Raw genomic sequence first — 25,065 nt, 5'->3', positions numbered from 1 at the left:
TCACCAGTATCTTTTGTCTTAACTTTCTTACAATACACTGCGGGTGCTCTCAACCTCTTTATCACAAATCTGTTCCCTGATAACCTGTCGATCTGCCAGCTCCTGCGTGTGCGTATGGTGCTGGATAGCCCATCCTTTTCTGCTGAGTCCTCCCGCCCCAGGACCATCGTCATCTGGTGGTGGGTGTGCCTGGCCAGCACCCTGACATCAGAATGCAAGGAAGGAAAGGGCTGAATCTCATTGAAATCTTAATTTAAAAAAATTAAAAAAAAAAAACCCCTCCCTGTCTTGCGTGGTGGTTTGGAGCCCATGAGTGTTTTGTCAACTCCCTGGAGGAGAGTGTTACCGAGTCTTATGGCATTAACCCTGCAGTTATTCAGCGTCCTGCTTCTCGTTCTTTTTCCTATCACAGCTTCCCCCCTTGTTCGTTCTTTTGCCCCATAGCTCAGTACAGCTCACTGTGCTGCTCACAGGGCTACACCAAACTGCTCCGGGGTGTTTGGATGGGTCCTTGCCACCGTCTGTCACACGTTCTCTTCTGCTGGACTCCTTCCTGTTTGCAGCACAGGCAGGCTCCAAAATAATCTGCTTGTTTGCTTTTCTCTCTGTCTGCACTTGGATGGAGTCACACTAGATTCACCTGAAGAGTTCTGTGTTGGGTGTAATTAAAAACCAGTCAGCCTGGCCAGTGAAAAATACAGTCCCCAAAGGAAAAAAGGGCTAAAGGTGCGGCTTTGAGGTGTTCTCACTTCATCTCTTCTTTCCAAACCTTATGTGCCATCTCTGTCTCATGCTTCTTATGGAGCTGCAGAGAAGGAAGAGGCAACTTTAAAGTTGTGTCTGCATTCGCATCCGCTCCTGTTGACCATCCCCACGGTATGGGCACGCTGACAGGGCACGTTTGTTAGCACTGCCAGGCAGGGGGCTAGCACTGCCATGAAGATTTGTTTATAAGCCTTTTTGATTTTAAAATGGAAAGGGTAAACTCCATCAAATGTAGGTTACTTCAGACCAAACCAGGAGGACATGTAAGAAAATGTGCAAGTTTGTCCAGGCTGTTCTGGCAGAAGAGGGAGTGCGGGGCCCACAGGTGCTTAAATTGTCTCCTCTTAATTTTCTGTGATTATAAACAGCTTGTGTAGAAAGGGCTATAACCAGTTCCAACTCTGCTCATCCTGTGATGCACAAAGCTTAACTTACCTTTTCGGTGACTGTTAAAACTTTTTGCTCTGAACGTATAACCAGCAAGAGCATTGTCTTTCTGTTTGGCATGTTAAAAAGGTTTTTTGGTGTCTTTGTTTGAAGTAAGAAACCTAGAAGCGTGGGGTACTCGGGTAACGGAGCGCTGCTGCACGGGGAGGACTATTGTAATCACAGAGCAGCTGCGCTGACAGTGATGTTTTCACCACAAGGAAAATGAAGCCTTTGTGCAGTGATGTAGAAGGCTGTCAAATCTGGAAAATATCTCTGTGGGTCTGTCTGCAGGCGCATCAGCTGGAACCAGCTGAGATTACAGGTCATGAGTTGGGAAAATAAAGTATTTTCCCGGATAGTTAGTTTGTAAAAATGGGTTGTGTTTTAATCCTGTAAAGGCTAAATGCTGTTGCGCTTCTGTTGCGCAACTATTGGCATGATATACTAGTAGTTAATTGTCTCCTGTTCATTGAGTGCAAGTGAAATTATTAAAAATAAAACCAGCAAACAAACAAACCCAAACAAAATCATGTTTATCCTTTTAATCAAAGCAACTAACAAATTGTTTGCTGCTTCTCTGGTGCTCAACTAAGATTTCTTTTTATTTTCTGGGTGCAATTTAGAGTGCAGCATCCCATGAGAGATGTGTGTGTTTGCTGTAGAACTGGTGTTTGGTAATGAGGTGAATCATCTGCTCTGGCTGAGGCCTGTCCCCCTGTTAAGGGAGGGTTCCTGCGCTGCTGGTCCCGTGTCACTTGTGCGGATCGGGAGCCGGGACCCAGTTCTGCTGCACTCCCTGCACAGCATCCTTGCATTTTGAGGCATGCACCGTATTTATTTCCAGTGATGTGTTAGTATTTCTCCAACCTCGCTCTTTAAATCTTCTGACCGACTTGTGATATTAAGTATAAGATCCTGTTTAGTGACCCTGCAGGTTCCTGTACTTGCACCTATGTATATATGACATGTTGCATTCACATGGGGATTGCTGCACAGGCATTACTATTCTTAGGCGTATAATACATGCATTTCTTCAAACACAGTGTAATATTTGAGTGTTAAGCACCTCAGTGGTGTTATTGCTAAAGCAAACGCTAATAATAAAGGGGAAAGAAATTTTTGGTACAGAGTGTTAAGATATAGCACGTAGCTGCACGTGTTCCATCCTGTAAGCAGAAGAGATCCTCTTTTAAAGTCTTGAATCCCATCTGACATTGACTCCAACCAAAGCAGTAGATGGTGTCTGGGATTAAATTCATGCTCCTCAGCATCAGAAGTTGGCATGAGCCTGTCAAAAGCTGAAACTGCTGTTCTGATTTGTCTGATGTTTCAGTCTGAAGCTGAACTAAGTTATTTCTTCCAGAAAAGAAAATCTCTGTAGCTGATTCACTAGCTGACTTCCCAGTCCATTTAGCTGCTTTGAACAGTTATCTTTTCCTGAATAACCACAGTGGATTTTCAGTTTTCATAATGTATTCAGGGAGATTAGTTTCTTCTGTTCTGCCAGAATGACACAGATGCTGAACCACTTAGAACAAGAAACACTTTTGCACTTACTGATAAATAATACACTGTAATATATTGATCTTATTGCAATGCATAAATTGTTCTTTTCCTCTTTTATTTTTCTCTTAGGCAGAAAACCTTCTACTTGATGCAGACATGAACATCAAAATAGCGGACTTTGGTTTTAGTAATGAATTTACAGTCGGTAATAAACTGGACACGTTTTGTGGAAGCCCGCCTTATGCTGCTCCTGAACTATTCCAAGGGAAGAAATACGATGGCCCTGAGGTGGATGTGTGGAGCCTGGGGGTGATTCTGTACACACTGGTGAGCGGGTCGTTGCCGTTTGATGGTCAGAATCTAAAGGTACAGTCACAGTATTAAAGCTTGACTTTTACTCTCATCAAAGTCTCTATGCCATTAGTGGGATCACCTTTTAAAACTTTGTTTTAAAGGAACTGCGGGAGAGAGTGCTGAGGGGGAAGTACCGCATTCCGTTCTACATGTCCACAGACTGTGAAAATCTACTGAAGAAGCTACTAGTACTGAACCCAATAAAACGAGGCAGCTTGGAAGTAAGTCATTTCATCTTGGGGAAAAAAGAGTTTTCAGATTAAGAAAGAATAAAATGCAATAACTGCTTAGGACTTTTGTATTTTTCACAGTAGGCACTTTCTGTTTTAAGGGCCCAAAAGTCTTGTCAAAAAAAATGATAATGAGCAAGTGTCCTAGAAACAGAGCAGTTTGAAAACAGAAAGCATTAAGGAATGAAAGTCTAACCTTAGTTGCAGCTGAGTAAAGCCTATAATCTGAGACCATTTCAAAGTGCAAACTACTCCTGCTTGTTCCAGTCAGATGATGGAGCTGGTTCAGAATGTGTGGAAAGCAGGAAAAGACTGGAAGTACCTTCTGCTTGGAGTTTTTCATGAAAACAAGACCAGCAGCAGACAGTTCCATAAGTGTTTTCAACTTAACTTACCGTTTCCAGCATGACTTCTTAAAAAGGAAAGATAGAAGAAGAATAAATGGGATCAAAAAACTATGCTTTTTTGTTTGTTTTAGTGCCATAATACAGACAAACACTAAGATCTCTTTGAATGATAAGCTAATAATTGCTAGTTATTTTTCTTCCGTTCCTTCTTTTCCCCCTTCTGGTAGCTTTGTTTCTGAATAGCTGGAAAATTAACATATATAATAATAACTGCCGTGTCCCTCAGCTAAAATCTGTTTTTAGGGCTTCTGCTGAGTTATGGTTGAGGTTTTTTTTGTTAGTAAATGAAGTTTTCTCTTCAGGGGATGCAGAGAATATCCGTGTATAACTTGTAAGGTGTGTTAAAGGTTTGGTGTTACTAAGGGGCTGTTTTGTTCAGGATTGCTGTGTTGGCTAGACTTGCTGGGTAGCTCTGGAGCTGATATTTAACAAATATTTTGTGTGTAGTTCTAAATGCTGCTCTGTTCTATTTTGTGAATTCTTTAACAGAGAGAGACTTTTTAAAATAGCATCTACTTACCATAGAGATGGAAGTAGAGCAGAAAATAGAATGGTTTTAAAATAGTATTTGCATGAGTTAATCACCAGTGACTTTTTTTTCATCTTTCTGTGCACACTTGCGCAGCACTGGATGGTGTTCCAGAGAATAAATTCCATTTCAGCAGCTTTTTATTTGTAGGGGGCGTGACTTACGCTCCCTGGCATGGATGCTACCTCTGCGGGGAAGCATGTACTTCCTGAGCCCTGTCTGCACACAGCTTATTTCAAGCTGATGCTGGTTTGTGACTGGTTATGCATAGTTTTAGCTTGAATAAAATCTGCACTGAAGAGCGTAATGAACGGGGGCTTCTGCTTCACTCATATTCATTAATTATGTTGTGTTTATTACTGTCTAGGGGACATAATGATAAGAGTGTCATCACTTTTTTCCTGTGTCATGTTTTAAGTTTTAGGAAAACAGATTTTTCTTTTATTGAACTTTCCTCTGGATTTTCAGCAGTTTCTCCTCAGATCTAATTTCACTTGCCTTCTAGATACTGTAGTGTTACCCAGCTCTCCCTGTCCCTGCAGAGAGGTGTTGGATTAGCAGCCTTGCTGGCATAGTTGTCAGATTGTACAGAAGAGAGTGAGAAAACGTGATGTGTGACGGAGGGTCTTGAGCCAGCACCAAGATATTGGTGCTGACGGGCATTGGTCAGTGTGCTAATCGAAGGGGAGACACCATAAACTCCTTTAAAATGAATGTTCTTGAAATCGCATATCTGTTGAATTCGAAGGCTATAGTACATTGTTTGGAATGAAATAACTGTTTCTTCTGTATGAGCACTTCTAAAGACATATTTAGAATAAAAGTACATATTTATAGAAGTTTCTGAAAGTGGAAAGACAATATTGTCTTGGGCAGGCAGGATTTTTGTTTGTGCTTTGTCTGTTAATAATTTGCTCAGTCCCAGCTGTGCATTTCCCACACGTGTTCTTTCTGGAGCATCTGATGGGATGTTTGTCTGACATTAGCACCAAAGCTGAGACTGACCCGGGATCAGCACCGTGTCGGTTAGACTTAGCTCTTCTCCCCTGGAGAGGATGAGGTTGTCTCATCTTTATTAAAGTGGTTCATCTGGACACTTTCATGGTTGCAGCACAGAGAAAGCACTTTAGAAGTGAGAGAATGTTGTTGTAAAGCACTAAATCTTCTCAGGAAGAGATGGGAAAAATGCATAGTCAGAAATAGAAAAAAAAATTGTGGATCTCCTGACTATTGGGATTCCAACAAATTCCTCCTCACCACCCCCAGTCTCCAATTCTCTGCAAGCCAATGCTATGTGAAATTCCCACAGAGCAGATTTGTGCTTACAGAGAGTAATAAAGTAAATAATTTTGAGGCAGATAGGTCTTGAGCCAGGCCAGATCTTTATTAGACAGTTTTCCTGAAAATTGAGGGAAACCTCATCAATAATATCTAGTTGGTTGAAATTCAGTTTGGGTTGATCTTTAAGAAAGACGGTCTGCATCAATCTTTAAATACCCTGACCAAGGCTGCTGCCCTTCAGTCAGCTGCCTGGAACCCCAGCTGGACTTACCCAGGGGTAATACAGATCATTTGTGTCACTTCAAAATGCTTGATGGTAAGAGCCTGTTTTAGGAGTTGTACAATAACTCAATGTGCCTATGCAATCATGTATTTAAAAGAGAGAAGCTGGCAAAAGTTTAGTTATTTGGCAGATGGAAACCTAGAGGAGATCACATTGAACTCTAGATCCACCTACTGAAGAGACATAAACTGTCAGTGGGAATTTCTGGGTCCTTCAGGAAGGATCAAGAAAGAGAGGTAGGATTTGAGCAGTGTAATTCCTGTCACCCTCATTGTGCTTAAACTTTAGATTTAATGAACAGAATCTTTAAGAAATGGTAATTGCAGAGCCTGTATAGTACCCTTTGGGGAGACTATAACATTACTGCAAGGCTACAAATACATAACCAAAGCCTGTTGTCAAATAGACTCACGCTGTCTGCCAAAAATGCAATATGGCAATACGTGTTCACAGTCTCTTTCCCTTCATCCCCCTCAAAAAAAACCAAAAAATCAATTCTATGACACAACTTTGAACAAATCTTTAAGTCTTATTGTCAGCAAAACGGTAACTGGCTCAAGTACAAAGTTCTGTCTTGTTCTTGTAAGGATACAGCTATTTGGGTCTGTAATTTGGCAGCAGCACTACATGCAAAGAATTTGGTTTTATCAATGGAAAATTAAGTCTTTTGCTCTTTGTGAGAAATAGCTCAATTCAGTACTTGCAAGGCATATTTGGAGCTTGTGGGAAACTTGACTTGCTGGCAGTTGTTTCACTCTTCCGTCAATCTTGTGAGTGATATTGGCGTCTCTCCCTATGTGCCTGTTGCTGTATCAAGGAAAATGGTTTTAGCTGTTGTAAAAAAGATGAATATGTCCTTAAGGAGAAATTGTGGTGGTGGTTGGGGATTCCAGCTGATTGGTTCTGCAGGAATATAAATGGTCCAGGCCACAGCAGAAGGAAATTTTCCAAAGAATGCAGGAGAGATATTTAAAGTAAATGCCTGCATGGCAGAGGGAGAGTTAAGAGGCATTTCTCCCTCCAGCCAAACTGAGAACATATTTAGGTCAAGTGCAGTGAGAAGATCCACAGGAAAAAATGACCAGTTGGCACCAGGATTTTGAAACGGATGACTGCAGGAACCATCGGCACCCTCCTGAAATGTTCCTTAGTTTCCAAATGCTTCCTCTCTTGTTATTTGAAGGAGTAATTTATTGTGGTAGAGTTGGTATTGTAGAAACCTCTGGGGATCCTAACCAAGACCAGGGCATGAGTGTCAAGCACTCAGCAAGAGGAGATTAAGAGATGGTCACGTGAAGGGTACAAAGTGAAAGGTGTTTGTATGTTGGAGCTGCAGGGTGGGTTTTTTTCTCCTCAGTATTTTTTCTGATATTTTGGGTGGGGGTGTTATAAGGTATAAAGGTAAATAGTAAGAGGGAATGAACCAATGGAAATAAAAGGATGTGATAGATAAGAAACTAAGATGTGAGGGGAAAAGGTGTAAGGGGAAAAAGCAGTATTCACGTTATTATGAATTTTAAGTTGTTTTTCCCCAGATCAGGTAGCACAGATTTAATCAGGTATGGTAAACGGCATATTGACCTAAAGCTTATTTCTTTACTTAGCAAATTATGAAGGATCGGTGGATGAATGTTGGCCATGAAGAAGAAGAACTAAAGCCATATACTGAGCCTGAACCAGACTTTAATGACACCAAGAGAATAGGTAAGATTTTTGCAAGGATTTTGCATCTGATGTGTGTAGGGAATTTAATCTTGTAAGTCAAACTAAACTCTTTTAGCAAACTTGAGATACAAACATTTTACTTGTACAATGAGATTGTATTTAAATGAGAGATTTCATTACAATGCCCTCCTTATAACCACTGTTGTGACTTCACTGAGCTGACATGCATCTCCAGGCATAGCAGAAGACAAATAAGACTACAGAGTCCAATAGGCAGAGGGAAATGGATTTTGTTATGAAGGCAACAATTTTTTCTGCCATGGTCAGAGAAAGATACTGTGTTGGTCGTGTAGCTATTCATAGTTCCTGTTTGCCAGTGGCTTATTTGTTTGTTGAATAACTTTTAATGTTGAGTAACATAGGTGAGAGTTTCCAAGAAGAAAGTAACAATGAAAGAATGGAGTTATAGCCTTTTTGATTTTTCCACAGCAAAGATTATGCTAGTTGAGTTCAATCCTTGAACTGTTAAATTCAAGTTCAATTAAATTATAAGGGTGTTTTTCCATTTTCTTTGTTCTTAAGCTGTCAGTAAACCCAAGCACTTTCTCTGCTAATGTATCTAGCTCTTTTTAATTGTAGACATTATGGTCACAATGGGCTTTTCAAGAGAAGAAATCCATGAATCTTTAGTAAACCAAAAGTATGATGAAGTCATGGCAACTTATCTGCTTCTTGGTAGAAAACCACCTGAGGTAAGTGCTACCTAATTTACATCTTCTATTTTGGCCTTTATATTGGGCTGGGTTGAATATTCTGGTGGTTGATGCTTTTGTGAACTGTTTTGTAACATCTGTCTTAAAAAAAATATGTGACTGATAACTTACAAAAGCCTTTCCCTTTTCTTATCTTCTTGGATTTAGTTCCCATATGAAGAAATAGATTGAATATAGTATCTTCACGTTTGCTTGTAAATATGTTGAATTGCTTTTAAAAACATAGCTGTTAATCTGCAGTGGCATGTCTTCTAAATGCTAAGTCTTCTTTGTCGTGTGTGTTTAAAATCTGAAATAGGCAATTTGACTGGAACAATTCTTCTTCCGACTACTAAGATGTGACATCCTTTATTTCTCAGAAACATGCTCATACTTTCTCAGTCATATACTACATTGTAGTATATTCTATTGATTTGTAAATAATTGCATTGTAATCATGAATAAATTTGTGATAGAAAAATCTTTTGATTGTTTTGGAACTAGAGAGATCTGTAGATCTTTTGGGACCACAGGGATTTTGAAGAAATCAAGCCGAGAGCAGGGCGTTCTTTTTGGAGGAGTTACTTTCCTGCTGCTTCCTTGGCCTTCCTTTGTTTCCGAGATGCCATAGATCTGATATGTGCTTCCCTGATTGCATTTTCCCACTGCATCTCTGAGCCAGAATTCCCTTGTGATGGCAGAGCGTGGAGGGAATCTCTCTAAAATCATTTTGATTCAAACTGCTTGGAAGAGGATATTTGTCTTTCCCACTGCTCTTACTTAGAGCTTATGCTTCTTAGATACCAACAAACTAGTGGCTGAGTCACATACATACCTTATGAAGATCTGTTGAAGGCCATAAAGAGTCGCTGAATCAGTAGTACTTGCTGTTTTAGCTCTGCTGACTCAATCCAGTGCATTTTGAGCTATAAATGCTCTTTAGGCTGTAAAACAAATAAACAAAAAAAGGCAGGGAGAGCCATTTTTTGGCTTGGTTTTTAAAATAGCACAGGTTTTGGTACTGTCAAGATTCTTAAAATTTTATTTTGAGCACTCATTAATTAGCTTTAGCTGTGTGTTTTTAAAGCACATTAAACACAGATGATATGATAATTCATCTAGAAGAAAATTAAACTATGGATAAAATTTAAAATTTAAAAATAAAGAAGCCTTTGATTGGAACTCCCATAAAAGTACCAGTAACGTTGAGTTTTGTTTATGCTTTGAAAACCTGTTTTTCCTGCAGTTTGAAGGAGGCGAGTCCTTGTCCGGCAGCAACTTGGGCCAGAGGTCCCGTCCGAGCAGCGACCTCAACAACAGCTCCGTGCAGTCCCCCGCGCACCTGAAGGTCCAGCGGAGCGTCTCCACCAACCAGAAGCAGCGGCGGTTCAGCGATCATGGTGGGGGTGACGTTCCAACACAATTTCAGTCTGGATGTGCAGTGGTTTGTGACCCGGGCAGGTCCACGCCACTCTCTGCATTTGTTGTGTATCTCATCCTGCTCCGCTGTGGTGCTGCTGTTTGTAAACGCTTTCGTGGTGAATCTGTGTAATTCACACACTTAATTCGCTAAATAAGAGCCTGGGGATGTTTCCTGTGCAGGAACTAATGGCGGAATATTGGTCTGGATAAACTCAAAGGCAGCAAACCATGACGTTTAGCAGTACATTTGGATTTGGGGCCAAATTGTTTTCAAGAGACTACAATTTTACCAAGTACTCAGGGAACGTTTTCAGGTGGAAGTGGTTACATCAAAAAGGAGTGCATAATCTAAAACATTAAATGAAAGGTGATTTGTTTTTTTTCCTCAAAGAGAACTATCACATTACTAGAAATAATTCTAAAATTACCCTTTTCTCTGCATAATTTACATGGTTATTTCTAATTTTTTCCCTTTTTTTTTTTTTTTTTTTTTTTTTTTTTTTTTACTATTCTCCATCTGTGTTAATAGGTGCTGTTTTTTCCAAAAAAGTAACCAGTATTGTAAAGATCATTAGCTGATGTGATTTTTATTTCAAGGGACTGTAGAATTCCATTGATGGAGGATTTGCCCCAAAGCACTTTAAAGAGTGATGAGGGGAAAAGAATTGTAATTTTTCCAAGTATAAATGTGCTTTAAAACAAAGTAGTTCTAGGGCTTTCAGGGGAAAAGGATCTTTTGTAGCGTTTAGAGGAAAAGACGTGGCAAAAAGTACTAAAGCCAGATAATTTGAAAAGTATCCTTGAATTCCTTTCTTCATAGTATTGCACAAATTGCATGGGTTTAAGATGAGAATTAGAATTGTAGGTTTTACACATTGTTGTGAAATGGGAACTAATTCTGAACTGCAAATGGGGAGCAAAGAGAGGGAGAGGGTAACAAGAACAGAGGAATGTAACAGGTTGGTGTTTGTGCCGGGTTTGCAGTCATGGTCACTCAAATGCTTTTTTTTGAACTCAGGGAATTAAATTTAGACTTTTGGCCAAGAAGAATGCCGTGATTATTTTTAGGTGTTTATTAAAACTGTTTTTGTTTGGCAGTTGGTCCCTCCATTCCTCCTGCTGTGTCGTACACGAAGAGGGCCCAGGCGAACAGCGTGGAGAGCGAACAGAAGGACGACTGGGACAAGGACGTCTCACGCAAACTTGGCAGCACCACGGTGGGGTCCCGAGGAGAGATGGCTGCCAGTCCCCTCGTGGGTCCTGAGAGAAAGAAATCAACTACAGTTGCCAGTGTGAGTGTGTGTGCTTTTGGCTCGTTATATTTATTTTTCCCTATTTAAACCAAATCTGCTGCATGAGGTTACTATAGACATGATGGTTACTGAGTAAGCCACAAAGTCTATTTCTGGTCCCTTTTGCTGGCAGACAGAAATAGGCTACAGTGGATGCCTTTTAAAATAAACCTTTCCCTTCCCCCCACAACTTCTCTTTTTCTACCACTAACGTAACAGTGAGCACAAGAATGTCTGTGCTTGGGCAAACTGACGATCTGTCAAGACAAATAGTAGGTATTTAGGGAAAAAATGTCAGAACGGAGCCAATATGGAGCGCTCTTTTTCTGGTTTCTAATGCTCTTGTCTGTGCAAGGAAGTCAAAGGACTTTGTGAATCAGAGATTTCATCTGAAAAAATCTGCCTAATAGACATCACAAACTTTTTATCTGTGAATTTGCTTGTTTAGCTTTCTGAAGCCACTTCATTTTGCCCTTCAGAGATGGGGTAAGGTGGGGGGGGAACAACCTACTCCTTCCCTGGTGCGTGTGCCTGTTGATGTTATGGTTTACAGCCTGGTTCTTGCATTGAGAATGATTAATTTGCTAGTTCTTCTGTGATGATATCACTCGTAGTTCTGTAAACCGCGATTGTGTTGCTGCCTCAGGCATCTTTGTTCCAAACAGGAGAGTCTGTCTCTCTATTATAAAAGCATCTACTTTGCATTGTGGAAGTCCATGTGCAGTAATATCTGTGTTCAGGATGCACAATGAAAGAATATTCACAGTGTTCAACAGCCACTTGGGAGGAGGAGTTCTTGTGAGGGGTAAAAAACCCACCACCAAAACCAAAGCCTGTAACGTGCATTAGTCATAATTTAATATTTAACTATACTTTTTGCTATTTTGGAGACATGCTGTGTTAAATCGAAAAATTCTGCCTGTCTTTTAGTACAGTAGACAGGCAGCAGGAATTCTCCTTGTCCTTTGGGATTCTCCCATCTTGGATGTTCTGGGAAGGTGATCTGCATTTCTACTAGAGTTCTCTTTAAACAAAATAAATGCTGAAGTTCACTTAACTCTTGACAGCCTGCAGGCTGTGTCTTCAGTACACCCGCAGATGCTTTTTTGTTCAAATGTTAAATGTTAAATAGAGGTTTTTCCCCCACAAAGAGTCTATGAACTGATGCTGTGCATTGCGTGCGGGAGCTCTGAGTCCTCGAAGATTAGATTTCCTATCTGAGCTTTCCCAAGCTATTGCCCCAAAGCTGATTGCAGTCACGTATGGCAGAAGCTGATATGTCAAAAGCATTTCTCTGCTTTGTGAGAACTAATTAAATGGAGTATCTTTGCTATGAAGAATGATAAATTGATTTACTTGCTAGTGGCAACCTCAGTATTTGTACGTTTTTAGTTCTGTTGCTATTTTGGGGACTTTGTGAAAGGCTTTGTGATGGGCAGCAGTTACAGTTGAGCAGCTTACACAGAAACAAGTGATTATTTATCACCTTCAGTCATACTTGTCTCCCTTCAGAGAGTTTGATTTCCAAACCAGTTCCTGCAGTTGTGAATCTTCCCCATGAGCTGGCTTTGGGACTGTTTACTCGGTGGCTGCTGCGGGGTGATGCTGATACCAAGAAGCTCTGGGTGGGGGACACCAACCACGGGGAATCTCGCAGAGTCCATGGTGTCCTACAGAAGGAGTCTGCGGGGTTTATGGGGTCCTGCCCAGGCTTAGTGGATCTGAACTCTGTTGCCAGTGCACGTCAGTATGGAATGCTAGCACTTTGCAAACCTCTCCCACCCCAAATTCAGTATGTACTGGATTAAGAACTGAGAATTGTACGTCACGCACTGAAAGTAAGTGTTCAGCTGCTGATCTGTGCGTGGCGGGGGCAAGAGGGGGCTGTTTGGGGGTGTTTTATGAAGTATGTGCAAACAAAGTCCTATCGGTATTTGTTGCTACAAGACCTATTTGCCACATTATCTGCATTGTAATCTCTGTGGTAACTGACACAGATCGATCATCTTTTCACTTTTCTCTTGAAAACTCTCCTGACAGGGGGCAACGAACTGTAAGGCTGAAGCTGTAGTTGGCAATTGAACGGGCACACAGAAGCCTGTAGCCAGCCAGACAGATATGTTTTCTGGGATCCCATGTGTTCTCTTGGTCCCGGAGACACATTGTTCATTAACACAGCGAATGGGAATTAGATAATAATACTTAGTAAAGCAAGATTAAATTTCTCTACGTTTTCTTTTAGCATACTCCTAACGGCTCAGTATGTGATGGTGAATGGAGCTATTGGGGGAAAAAAAATAGCTCATGAGAGAAGTGATTTTTGTCAACAGATGAACCTGGTACATTTGAAGACATTAAAAATATACATAAACGGCTGAAACTGTTTTGATTTCCTTCCAATGATTACATTTTTGTACAAGATAATATTTAGAAGAAGAAAGTATTTAATTTCATTTTACTCTTAACTTTCTTGTAGAATAATGTATTTTCTGGTAGTGGAATGACCAGGAGGAACACATACGTTTGTGAACGCTCTTCGGATCGCTATTCTGCAATTCAGAATGGGAAGGACAACAGGTATTCTTCAACCTTTCGTGTTTATTAATGTGGGAACAGGGACAGGGCACAGAAGCAGCAGGTTGTGCAGTTAATGCCATTATGAACGTGGTGTGAAATACATCATCCAACTGTGTGTTTTCACCTCCTCCTCCCCCGCGGTTTCTGTGTTTGTGATGAAATTTATAACTAGAAGCGTGGCTCTGCCTTTGCCTCTTTTTATGGAATCACACTTATCACCAGGGATTGTCTTCCAGCACAGAGTGAGGTAACTGCTCACAGCTCAGGGGCAGTTCTGCTGCGGGGACACACACATGGATTGTCTGGTCCTGTTTCATTGCCACTAGAAATCACTCCAATTGGACTTGTCCATCCTTTTCGATATCATTTCTTGGCCTAAATAGTCTTTTCATAGTGGTGGTAACCAGCATGGATCTGTATGGGGAGTGAGAATTACACTCCATTTAGTATGTTTTGTTAAACATACATTTAACTTTGCCACAACTACTTTTTTAAAAATACATTCTTTGTTCATTCCTGGTGTTAGTTAATCCCTGGCCCTGACTTGGTACAGGGGTTAACTAACGGAAAAAAATAACCAACCAAAACAAAACGAAAAAAAACCCCATACCCAAAAAAACATGTTGACTTTAATGGACAGTAGTAAATACTGGATTGTTTGTTTGTTTAAAGCTAAGAGTTCCTACTCTAATTATTTTTTTAAAAGCTATTTAGATAGAACAGTTAAGGTAGAATGAAACAAAAAATCTCTATCATTAAATAAATATCTAGTAAACTTGTTTGGATTTGCTTTCTGTCTTAGTGTTTGAATTTTTTTAAGAAGCATTTAATTTTGGAAATAGGAAAAGTATAAAGCTAAAGATCTCGTAAAATGATGAGCTGTGGAACAGGTAAAGTACAGCTATTTAAATTGCTTTAAGGAAGTACATTAATTTTTGTGTGTAGTTTAAAATATTTGAACAAAGTTTGTAACAGTCCTTTTAAAGAAGGAAAATACAACATCTATTTTTGTATTTAGGGTTAAAATATATACTAAAATATTTTTTCTGATCTCATAAAAATTGACGATGTTTTTCCTTCAATAGATTTAGTACCAAAACCATTATAATGAAAAGGATTTTTATTTCAAATTTTTTTCATTTTACTGTTTATATTTAATGTCTTCCCATAGTATTGAAAAGATGGATGACTCTTAATCCCTGTTCCTTTCATGAGTGCAATAAATACACTCAGCTCTTTGAGCACCTTCTGAAAAATTAAGGAGAAGACTTTTCTTCTGAGCTGTGTCCTGTTTGCCTTTCCTGCAGTACATTGTGTGGCAGCTGAGCACCCTGTGTCATTGCACTGTTCACCCAAAATCTTGGCCTCTTGGCTGCAGATACTGTTTGGCTTTGGGGCTGTTGATGCGGATGCATTATTAATGTGGTTTAGTTTAATGCTCATAGAGGCAAAGCTGTAGTTTGGCTTAAGTCGTTTTGACTTCTGTTTTAAAAATTAATGGCAGTAGTTTTGCCACTGCTTTCATCTCTTCGTTACCACTTGGATGCAGCAGAAATAGTCACCGGCATCAGGAACCGCGTGTTGAGGGGCTTGGCTCAGCTGAGCAGGGGTGGAAAGGGCCAGAGGAGACAAACAGCATCACTCCCAAGGGATAATGTGACAGCAATCCCCATGTTCGATGTTTTGGGTGTTTGAGTCTTCTGAAAATACGGGTATCCATTTCACAAAAAAGGAGTCTGTTTAATCAATCTATTTCAGTCTTTTGCACATTTCTTTTTCAGTACGTTTTTACTATTTCCATGTACTATTTGTAGTCTTTCTTCATTACTTTGAATAATGTGTGTGTAAGCGTTAATCTTGGGAGGAATGAAAAGGCCTAATTTAACATATAAGATGATGTGATTTATGGATGAACATAATTTTCTCGGACTTCTGTTTACTTTACCTGATGGAGGCAGCCTGCTCACTCAGTCTTCTGGTTATTTAGACAGCACTTGTTGTGTTCTAAGAGCAGAAAGGAGTTGTTATTTTCCCCGTTTTCTCTGGGGCTTTACACTAACCTCTCTTTTCCGTTTGTCCGTCCCGCTGCCGTGCGGAAGCCTGACGGAGATGTCTGCCAGCAGCACCTCCTCTGCGGGCTCCGCGGCCACTCCCGCCATCTCCACGCGGCCGCGCCACCAGAAGTCCATGTCTGCCTCCGGCCACCCCATCAAAGTGACGCTGCCGACCATCAAGGATGGCACTGAAGGTTACCGGCCCAGGTGAGGCATCTGCTGCTGTTCCTGCAACGCTGTGCACCTCAGGAACGTTATTGTTCAGTTCATGGTGTGCGTCAATGCCTTTGCGATCTGTTCCGAACCATCGCTCAGCTTTGGAACGTAACTCACTCGAGCGGTGTTGGGTGTTAGAGGTGATTTAAGCTTGAGTTCATCACTCATATTTGCATACAGTTACAGAAGTCCTGTGACTGCCTCCCTCTGGAAGCTTCTGGAAAGCTTTAGTTAAAATTGTAACTAATTTGGACAAGAGTGTCCAACACAGGCCACCGTGAATTCAAATGGATGCTGAAATGCGAAGCTCTTGGGTTTGGGAATTGCTAGGGTCATTTCTGTCACAAAAAACCATCGTGTAGTTGCTCTCACTATTAAGTGCCCAACAGCTTTGTACGTCTATTTGTGCCAGGTGGTTACTTCTTAAGAAATATCCATTAAGTTGTTGGAGCACTTGTGTGTTCAAGGTTTTGGTGACCATGTTTTTCGGAAGGGGGGCTGGGAACACTTTCAGACCTTACTACAGACTTTTCTCTCTTTTCTTTCTTCTGTTACCTCTGTGTACTTTTTTAACTGCTCTTAATACTTGAGGAAATTTGATTTTACAATGAAAGTATTTCTTGATTGTTTGTCAGTACAAACCATAGTAGCAAATCAGTAGCAGATTTAGGTTTTAAAACACACACAAGAGCGGTCGATCAAACCAAATCTCAGCCTGTCTCTGAGAAGCGGTTGCTGCGTAGGAGGGTTCATTCCAGCGGGGTCCTTCCCTCTGCTTACGCTTCTGTTCCCCCAGCAGCGCCTCTCAGAGGGTGCCCGCTGCCTCCCCGTCCGCTCACAGCATCAGCACGAGCACCCCCGACCGGACCCGCTTCCCCCGGGGCAGCTCCAGCCGCAGCACCTTCCACGGGGAGCAGCTGCGGGAGCGGCGCAACGCCACCTACAACGGGCCCCCCGCCTCCCCCTCCCACGACACCGGGGCCTTCGCTCACACCCGGAGAGGGACCTCCACCGGCATCATAAGCAAGATCACTTCCAAGTTTGTTCGCAGGTGAGTACCTCGGGGTTTCGGAGGGAGGGGGGAAAAAAAGCCCAGCCTGTAACTAGGGCCGCTGAGAATTTCCAGTTTAAGTCTGAATTAAATGTAAATTTAGTTAGAATGCCGCTTGGTGTATGTGCTACTTCCAGCACCTGCCTCGTTTTGCTTCTCTGTGTATATTGTAACCCTTACGTTTCACCAGCTCTTCTGCTGCTTTATCTTAAAGGAGCAAGAGAATGCTATTCCAAAAGGGGTTTTTTTGGTCACGCCTTACAGCTAAAATACGAAGCTGCTACAATTAAATGAACTTAAATACTGAAAGCAGTGCCTTAAAAACGAGTAAGAATGTTTTACTTTTTTAACAGGATGCAGTTGCAAGGGCTGTATCTACAACGATTTTATTGCCGTGCTTAGAAAGAATAGGTATTAACAAATTATTTCAGGGAATTCTAAAATCTGTGAATAAATGAGAAGCTTTGAAGTGGGCAGAAGGCTGGATGTGTGGAAATACTAATATTTCAGTATCGTGCAGCCTTTCACACCATGTTACCAGCTTCTTCCAGTGTGAGTTCGGGATTCTGAAAGAAGAAAATCCACCCGTCCTGGATGTTCATCCCTGTGATGATGCTGACAGTAATAATACTGTAGGAAAGGTGCTGGGAGAGACTTGCAAATGCACTGTTTAATAGCAAGTGACTGTTGACTTAGTGCTCACAATAGCTTTCCCAAAAGGGGACTAAATTCACAGTTTGCCTCTTTCTGACAGTGTTTTACCTGTAATTCTTAAGCCTGTTTATGGATGTGTCCATACCGCGTTATTGTCAGTTTTACAACAGACTTGGATCTTGGAAAGTTCTATTTTCTTTGCGGAGTCATGGGATTTTGTACTGAATTCTATCCTTTGTGTGTAAAAAAGAAAAACAAAGCAAAAACCAAACAAACAAAAAACCCAACAAAAAACCAAAAAACAAACAAGCAAAAAAGAAACACCCAAACAACTAAAAAAAAACATCCCCAAAACCCCACAAACAAGCAAAAAAGTAAATTCAGAGCTTGCTTAAGCAGTTGCAAGTTTGTAAGTAGAATATCCTGAATTGCATGAGGTGATATTACAAGGGAAGAGAAGAGAGAAAGCTAGGAATGCAGTGATATTCCTCATAAAACTGATTTAACCTGGTGAGCCGATGGCGCCTCAGTGTCAGAGTCACACCTCCTGTCATGACCTAAAACAAACAAAAAAAACTACATGAATGACTTTCTTTTTTCAGAAACCTGAAGTTACAGGACTCTGATCCTCCACTGTTGGGATCTCCAGCACTTCAATAATTGGGGAGAGAGAGTTTGTTCTCTTGTTTTAAAAAGGAAAAACAAAAAAAAAGTTACAGCAAAGTTAGTGAAGCGGTTGTAAGTGCAGATTCCCAAATGGGAAGAAGGTGTTTTTTGGTAACTAACCAATTCCAAGAGCTCAGACTGGTTTTTTTGCATTATAGCTCATTGTTATTTGCAAGGAATGGTATCTGGAATTTTTTTGAATCACAGAATCACCTAGGTTGGAAGGGACCTTTAAGAGTCAGATCAAAGAATATTTTCATTATGTTAAACAACAATATTAAAATAATGTTGTGAACTATTGTTTATAATTAATATATTGTAAATATATGTCTTTTAAAATTTTAAGATTATCTTTGCTATAAACATTTTTATTCAATTTCCTATTTTGTTTTATACTGCTACAAATGCATTTCCCTGTAGTGAAGGCTTTGTAGGGTTTTTGGGCTGTTGCTGGAGGTGGGGTGGTTGGTATTTCTATGTGGTTTTATCCTTTTTTAAATTTTGGGTTGTTCGAAACTCATAGTGGCTGGGGGTGATATGGGTGGAGGTTTGGGGAGGGGGGGGTGCTCTTCTTTTATTTGGCTTGTGTAACTGCATGCCTTTAACTTCTGCACTGTTCAGGAAATAACAGTTTAAAGCATACTTTGATTACAAGGTGAAAGACTTTTTACTGTCTTTTGGCAAAGGTAAATGCCTTTTCTGGTAAGTATGTAAAATAAATGCATAATGAGAATACTTAATGAACAGGGTATTGAAGCATTTTGTATCAATGGTTTATGTCAAATGATACTTCTCTGATGTTAGTTACTAAATTATTTGTGTTTTGAAGCTATTAAATTAATTAGCTTGTTTAAATTGGGTGCTAAAATGTTTGTACAGCAGCACTAGGAACATACCCGGGTGGCTTATACAATCTATGGGTATTTTTCAAGTTGCTTCAGTCTAAAAAGGCACAATCCAAAACCAGTTCCTCGGTAAAGTACAGCTCTAGTTCAGCAACAGAAAAAAGATGTGTTTAACCTCAAGCTCACCGATAATCTCACCAAAGTCCATGTAACAGCTGATTTGCCTAAAGTTAAGCAGATGTTGAAGTAACTGTTCTGAACTGGGTTCCCAAACTCTTAGGCACATCTGAAACCTTTAATTTCTGGGCGCATTCAAGTGGGGCACGTCCCCCAGCCCGAAGGGTCTGCCCTGATGGCAGCTCTCTGTGCTGGCTGGAGTTACCCCGGGCATCATGTCTGCGGCGGGTGGAGAACGGCGTTTTGGTTTTACCAGCAGTTTAAAAAAAACAAATTAAACAACTGAAAGAAGTTAAGGTATCATAAAAGGAAATTAAAACTAGAGCTGTGAAAAAAAATACTATTAACCAGTATTAGGCTTGGCGTTATTATACTGATTTATTTTAATTTTTTTTGTTGGGCAGCTATTTAACATTGTTCTAGATGTAGGTTTTCTTAACTTTTATTTTTCACCTTTATCATTGAATCTCAACCTTAACTTTGTTTTGAGGGATCCAAGTGAAGGCGAAGCCAGTGGCAGAACTGACACCTCAAGGTGAGGAGCCACTATTAATACTTCGCTCCTAGGTCTTTCGCATCAAGGTTTAAGTGATTTCTTAAAGACTTTTAATCAGGATGTAACATAGAATAGTGCTTAAGTAATCTGCATTTCCAAAATGTCTTTATCTGGAGGGAGGGGGGTTGGTGAGGTCCTTTATCCCTCACTTTTGCTTTCTTGCGAAGTATTTAATATAAAACTTTATTTAAGCATATTCCTTTGAATAACAAAGCCCCCTGCAGGAGTCAACCAATCATTTAGGCACTTAAAATCATGGTTTGGCTTATAAATATTTAATGGTGTTTACTTTTGGTTTCAGTGGAAAATGTAGTATACTTTGTGCGTGTCTGTGTGTATATATGTATATATTAAATTTTGACTATAGTTATATCCTGTGTTCATTACTAGAGCTGCTGTTTGCCGGAAGTAAACACCTTATGGTCCCCGAGAAATGAATGTCACTTTGCACTGAGAAATAAACTAAGTGACATTCAGACAAAAAGGGCGGTGACTGCTAAATATTGAATTTGTACGGCAATGCTGTACACAAATCTATTGGTGCTCTGTTAGTAATTAATACAGCATTCCTTCATACGCTCATTTTCCAGTATATCTGCTCTTTGCCATGTTTCAGCGTCTGGTTCTGCATTTTGGTGTGCTTAGCACAGTGCATCACGTTATCTGTGCGCTCTCTGATGAACAGGCATTGTAGTTTGCATTCTGAACCCCTCACCTACAGAAAGTATCAACTTCGTTTCCAAAACAGAAAGCTTTTATTAAAAAAAAAAAAACCTTAAAAAAAAAAAAAGGAGCATGTTCTTAACAAGATACATTGTATGATACACAATGCGTTTTATCTACATCAGCCCTTTTCAATCCAAAGTCTATTCACTGTCGAATTCTTACCTGGAAAGGGAAAAGCGATTAATTGAACGTTCAAACGAGGGAAGTGTGAAGTCGCTTTCAGCTCCCGCTCTCGTTCTCCGGCTCCCTCTGCTCTGTCATCCTACAGTGTCTGTTTGGGGCTAAACGTTACAGATCTTACCCCTGCCGTGCTCTGTCCTTCAGTATCCAGGTGGTTCTCTGGGGATCGCGCTCAAACTCGAATTAAAAACACTCGTTTTGACTCCTCTCTGAATAGCCACAGTTTATGGTGGTGGGAGCAGCCCCTTCCCCAGCCACTGGGTGGGGGGACGCCTTGGGCATCCGAGGTGCCTGGGGCAGGAGCAGAGATAGCTGGTGTGGAATTACTGTGAAACACTTAGTGCTGTTCCTCAAAACGCTTTCTGCACTGCAGTAAGTGATCTGTTCAGGAGGGAAGAAGGGTCAGAGCAGGAACATTCATTGGAAATTGCTCCCTTGAAATTTTGTCCCAAGTCATCCTATCAACTAAAATACTTTGATGTCGCTGTTTCTCTGGCTGGCTGAGCGCTCAGCTGGTCCACAAACAACCTCTTCACAACCAAATTAACAACGCAAAATTCTGCTTCATCAGTCAAAATAAAGCGCATTATTATAAGGTCTTTTTACACAGAGAGAGGTCAAAAATCCATGATAAACGCAAAAGGGGGGAAAGGCGGAAAAGAGGGGAGGGGATTAACCGAGGACTTGTGAATCGCAGGGTGGGATTTCTTCCTCTGCTGCTTTCCCGGTATGATTTCCGCTTCAGGACTGTGTCCCTGGATTCAGTTCTGTGGGTGTCCGGCATGCTCCGGGTCATGCAGAAACTTCAGCCATGCTTCCACAGCCCCACGCTGCCTGGGGCGGTCTGGAGTGCCCTCTGTCTGCTGCGGCTGCCATCGCACACCTTCTCATCCCAACGCTCCCGAGCAGGGGTTTCCAACTCCGCCACTGCCGGGGCTGCTCCGGCGCTGGTGGCACCTCCCGGTGCCCCACAGGAGATGGGACACGGCTGCTGAGTTGGCTCGTTGGCCAGTGGCGTCAGTGGCGGTTTAGAAACCCCTGCTCGAGAACCGTTATTTCTCTTCTGTCTTCTCTTGGCTCCGTCACGTTGCCTTCTGACCGTTGTGTGTGTGTGGCCTCTTCCAGGAGCGCTTCTGGGGAGCCCAAGGACCGAGAGAAGGAGGATGGCAAGGATTCGAAGCCACGCTCCTTGCGGTTCACGTGGAGTATGAAGACCACTAGTTCTATGGACCCGAATGATATGATGAGAGAGATTCGGAAGGTGTTAGATGCGAATAACTGTGATTATGAACAAAAGGAGAGGTTTTTGCTCTTCTGCGTTCACGGCGATGCGCGACAGGACAGCCTCGTCCAGTGGGAGATGGAGGTCTGCAAACTGCCGCGGTTGTCGCTCAACGGGGTTCGCTTCAAGAGAATATCCGGGACTTCTATCGCCTTTAAGAACATTGCATCCAAGATAGCGAACGAGCTGAAGCTGTAAAGAGAACCTTCGTCTTCTGGGATCAGGGAAGATTCAAACACGATCTACACGTTGAATGTACTGGTTACGCCTCGTGATTGGCCTGTGAAACTCCCCATGTAGAAACAGCCCTTATTGCAATAAGGTTATACATAGTTATTCAGAATTGTAAAGTTAAATCCAGTATGACCTATATTAAATAACTGTAGCTAAAGAAGTTATGTTCACATGTACAGGTAAGTATATAGAGCATTCTGTTCATTTTATGTTCATAGAGTTGTATAATAAAGAGATGACTGCTTAAATTCAGATCTTGTATAGTTGTCTAGATTTCTGCACAGAAATGTATGTTTGATGCTTTGAGTTGGAAAAGTTCTTCCCTATCATTTACATTTTTGGTGTTTTTTATAAGTCTTACCTCTATCATGCGTTTTTTAAAAAACTTGTGTCCTGAGTCAAATGCACAAAACTAGTTCTCACGACTGTAGCATGACCATTTTAATTATTTAAAAATTGTTCATGATTTGAACGAGAAGTCGATGAATAATCGGCTTTTCTTCTACTCGAGACTGTTCCTGCTTATCTTTGGCTCTTATCCTTGTTATTGGACAGTGTTTAGTTGAGAGAAGAAGAAAAACAAACAAAAAAAAATATATACAAACATGTTTACAGTGTTGGCACTTACAGTTTCAGAAGGTTGTTCTGCCTGGGGCCGGCTCAGAGCGGTGGGAAGGGAACCGGGCGCCGGGGGATGCTCTGTCCCCGATGACAGCACTTCCCCCCCGCCCCTTAATGATGTAGCACCGACCCGGAGAACCGCAATTGTCTCCTTTGAGTATCATGGTGTACAATATCACTTGTTTGCTGCCTTCAGAAATACTATAAATTCCATTTTATGGAAATATATTAATATTGGGACTGTTTAATAGCACAAGATAATCTGAAGTGTTGACCAATTGTGTAAGTTAATAACACCACCTCAGGAATTAGCTCGGCTTTTGGAACATGTGCCCCCAAAGAGTACATGCAATTCCACGTAATATTTTACAGCTAAACATACATTGTTTATAATGATGAATCGTTGATTTATGCTTTTGTGGTTGTACAGTTTGTTCCCATGTAACCTGTTTGTGTTTAATATTTTACCAGATTTCTTGTATTTATTCCACATCATTATGCCTGTAATGTGCAGCTTTGTAATTAGGCACTTGCCTACAGAAAAGAAAAGAAAAAAAAAAAAAAAAACCCACATTTTTTTCCTTCATAATTAATGATTATAAACTATGTAAAACCACTAGTACTGGTACATTTTAATACTTGTTATTTTGTACTGAATTAACCATAGAGGTTGGTTGTGCAATGTTATTTAATGTCGTAATTACTGTAATATCAACATATGGGCCCCATCTGCACACTCTTGTGAAGAATAGAAAGTTCATTAAGAAATTGTCACTTTAAAAAATAAAAACTAAAAAAAAAGCTGTGGTAAACTCTGTAACCCTAAGTTAGAAGGCTGTAAGTGTAGTAAATGTGCCATTCGCCGGTGGCTTCTTGGCCGAGACGGACTTTACATTCTGTACGTGATGTAGCTTTTCCTCTGTAACCGCTGTGGTGGGAGATGGACGTGTGTCGTTGCCTTAGAAAAAGGGTGGTGTTTGGGAAGAAAGAACTGTAGCCCCTCTTCTTCTTTTTTTTTTTTTTTTTTTTCTTAAAAAAAAAAATCTGATGTTCATTGAAACAAAATCTGATGCAAGTCATCTTGATTCACTGGTGCACTCTATTAAAACTTACTTGAACAGTTCTCATACTAAAATACTTGTTGTTTGCCCTTTATGAAAGCGCAGTAATTACTGAAGGTGGTGAAATGGTTTATCGCGTACAGACTTTTCATCTTTTACGCTGGGGGAGTTTGGGGTTAGCGCTGCGTCGGGTCGGGGCCCTGCCCTTTCCAGCAAGGGCTGGGGTGGGGAGGGGGTTAACACTTCTTGGAAATGGAGCTTTTCCAGAAACTTGCCCAAAATCGGCCTCGGGAGGGGTTTGAGTGTCTGCTCAATTTACCTGTAAACGTTCAATTACCCTTGAAAATATGCCACTGGAACGTAACCCTGATGTTAATCCAAAATCGTGTGTGTATTCAGTTATGAAACCAAACCCCTTGCCTTTTCCAAAGGTTCAGTGGCAAAAATATAGGTCATGCTGCTGGAGGGGGTGACGTCCTCGGGCCGCTTCCCCTTTCCCGGCCCTGTCTTACGTGGCCGACTTTCCCCGGGATTGGGGCTGTTTTCAGCTTCGTGTGCCCGTGTCCGCAACACACAGGGAGCGTCGCGGGAGGAGAGAGGTTCCCCCATGGAATACAGCCCCCCAAGGGCCCGTTTAACGTTCCTGTGCGTGGGGACAGCTTGCAAGCGGCGTTATTTCCTGAAACTGCCAGTCCTGACTCCCAAACCTGTTCCCTCTTTCCCCTTTTCCCTTACTGGGAGACCAGCTGTGAACCCTCAGTAGTGAATACACAATGTTATTCGGCGAGTGCACGAGGGGAGCTGCCCCCCCAGCCTTCCCAAATCCCATGGATTTGACTGTCCAAATCTCCTCCTTTGCCTCTCCATCCAAAATCCCCTCTTCCTGGTAGGAGTAAGGTAGGAAGATCCGAGAAAGAGACTTTTCCAGAGCTGCTGGTTTCAGTGGCAGAGCAGAGGGTACCCCAGCATGGAAGGCGGTGAGATGCCGTGTAATCCTCAATATTTGGCCCCCAGCGGCTGCCGGGCCGTGTACCTGTTCCCTGCGAGTTACCGCCTGGGGCCGGAGCGGGATGGGAACGCTCGGATCTCAATCGCAGCCGGACATTCAGGCGGGAGGGGGATCAGCGTTCCGGTGCTTCACGGGTGATGGCGGCGCCGAGGCGCTGCCGGGGCTGCGACGCCCCGTCCCGGCCGCTGGGCTCCCCTCTCTCTCGGGGAGTGGGGAGTGAATCCCCCGGCAACTCCCCGTT

General features: G+C 41.6%; 1 protein-coding gene across 4 annotated transcripts in view; it reads left to right on the top strand.

The window, feature by feature from the left end:
- The window catches only part of MARK1 (MAP/microtubule affinity-regulating kinase 1), a 57,294-nt gene extending 34,577 nt beyond the window's left edge, over positions 1 to 22,717 (top strand). Inside the window, exons 8-18 of one of the 4 annotated variants that reach the window (XM_014950996.1) lie at positions 2,830 to 3,066; positions 3,156 to 3,275; positions 7,389 to 7,488; positions 8,089 to 8,201; positions 9,448 to 9,601; positions 10,722 to 10,915; positions 13,392 to 13,492; positions 15,592 to 15,753; positions 16,562 to 16,813; positions 19,646 to 19,690; positions 21,743 to 22,717. In XM_014950996.1, the coding sequence (XP_014806482.1) occupies positions 2,830 to 3,066; positions 3,156 to 3,275; positions 7,389 to 7,488; positions 8,089 to 8,201; positions 9,448 to 9,601; positions 10,722 to 10,915; positions 13,392 to 13,492; positions 15,592 to 15,753; positions 16,562 to 16,813; positions 19,646 to 19,690; positions 21,743 to 22,097 (1,833 nt within the window). In that variant the 3' untranslated portion in view covers positions 22,098 to 22,717. Of the gene's footprint in view, positions 1 to 2,829; positions 3,067 to 3,155; positions 3,276 to 7,388; positions 7,489 to 8,088; positions 8,202 to 9,447; positions 9,602 to 10,721; positions 10,916 to 13,391; positions 13,493 to 15,591; positions 15,754 to 16,558; positions 16,814 to 19,645; positions 19,691 to 21,742 lie in introns of all 4 variants that reach the window. The other 3 variants (XM_014950995.1, XM_014950998.1, XM_014950997.1) reach the window with 3 other exon arrangements.
- The last annotated feature ends 2,348 nt before the right edge of the window (positions 22,718 to 25,065 follow it).

This window comes from Calidris pugnax, unplaced genomic scaffold (assembly GCF_001431845.1).
Source record: "Calidris pugnax isolate Ruff unplaced genomic scaffold, ASM143184v1 scaffold24, whole genome shotgun sequence".
In the NCBI taxonomy this organism is placed as follows: domain Eukaryota; kingdom Metazoa; phylum Chordata; class Aves; order Charadriiformes; family Scolopacidae; genus Calidris; species Calidris pugnax.
The sequence above is the reverse complement of the archived record's forward strand: the minus strand, read 5'-3'. Positions and strand labels throughout refer to the sequence as shown.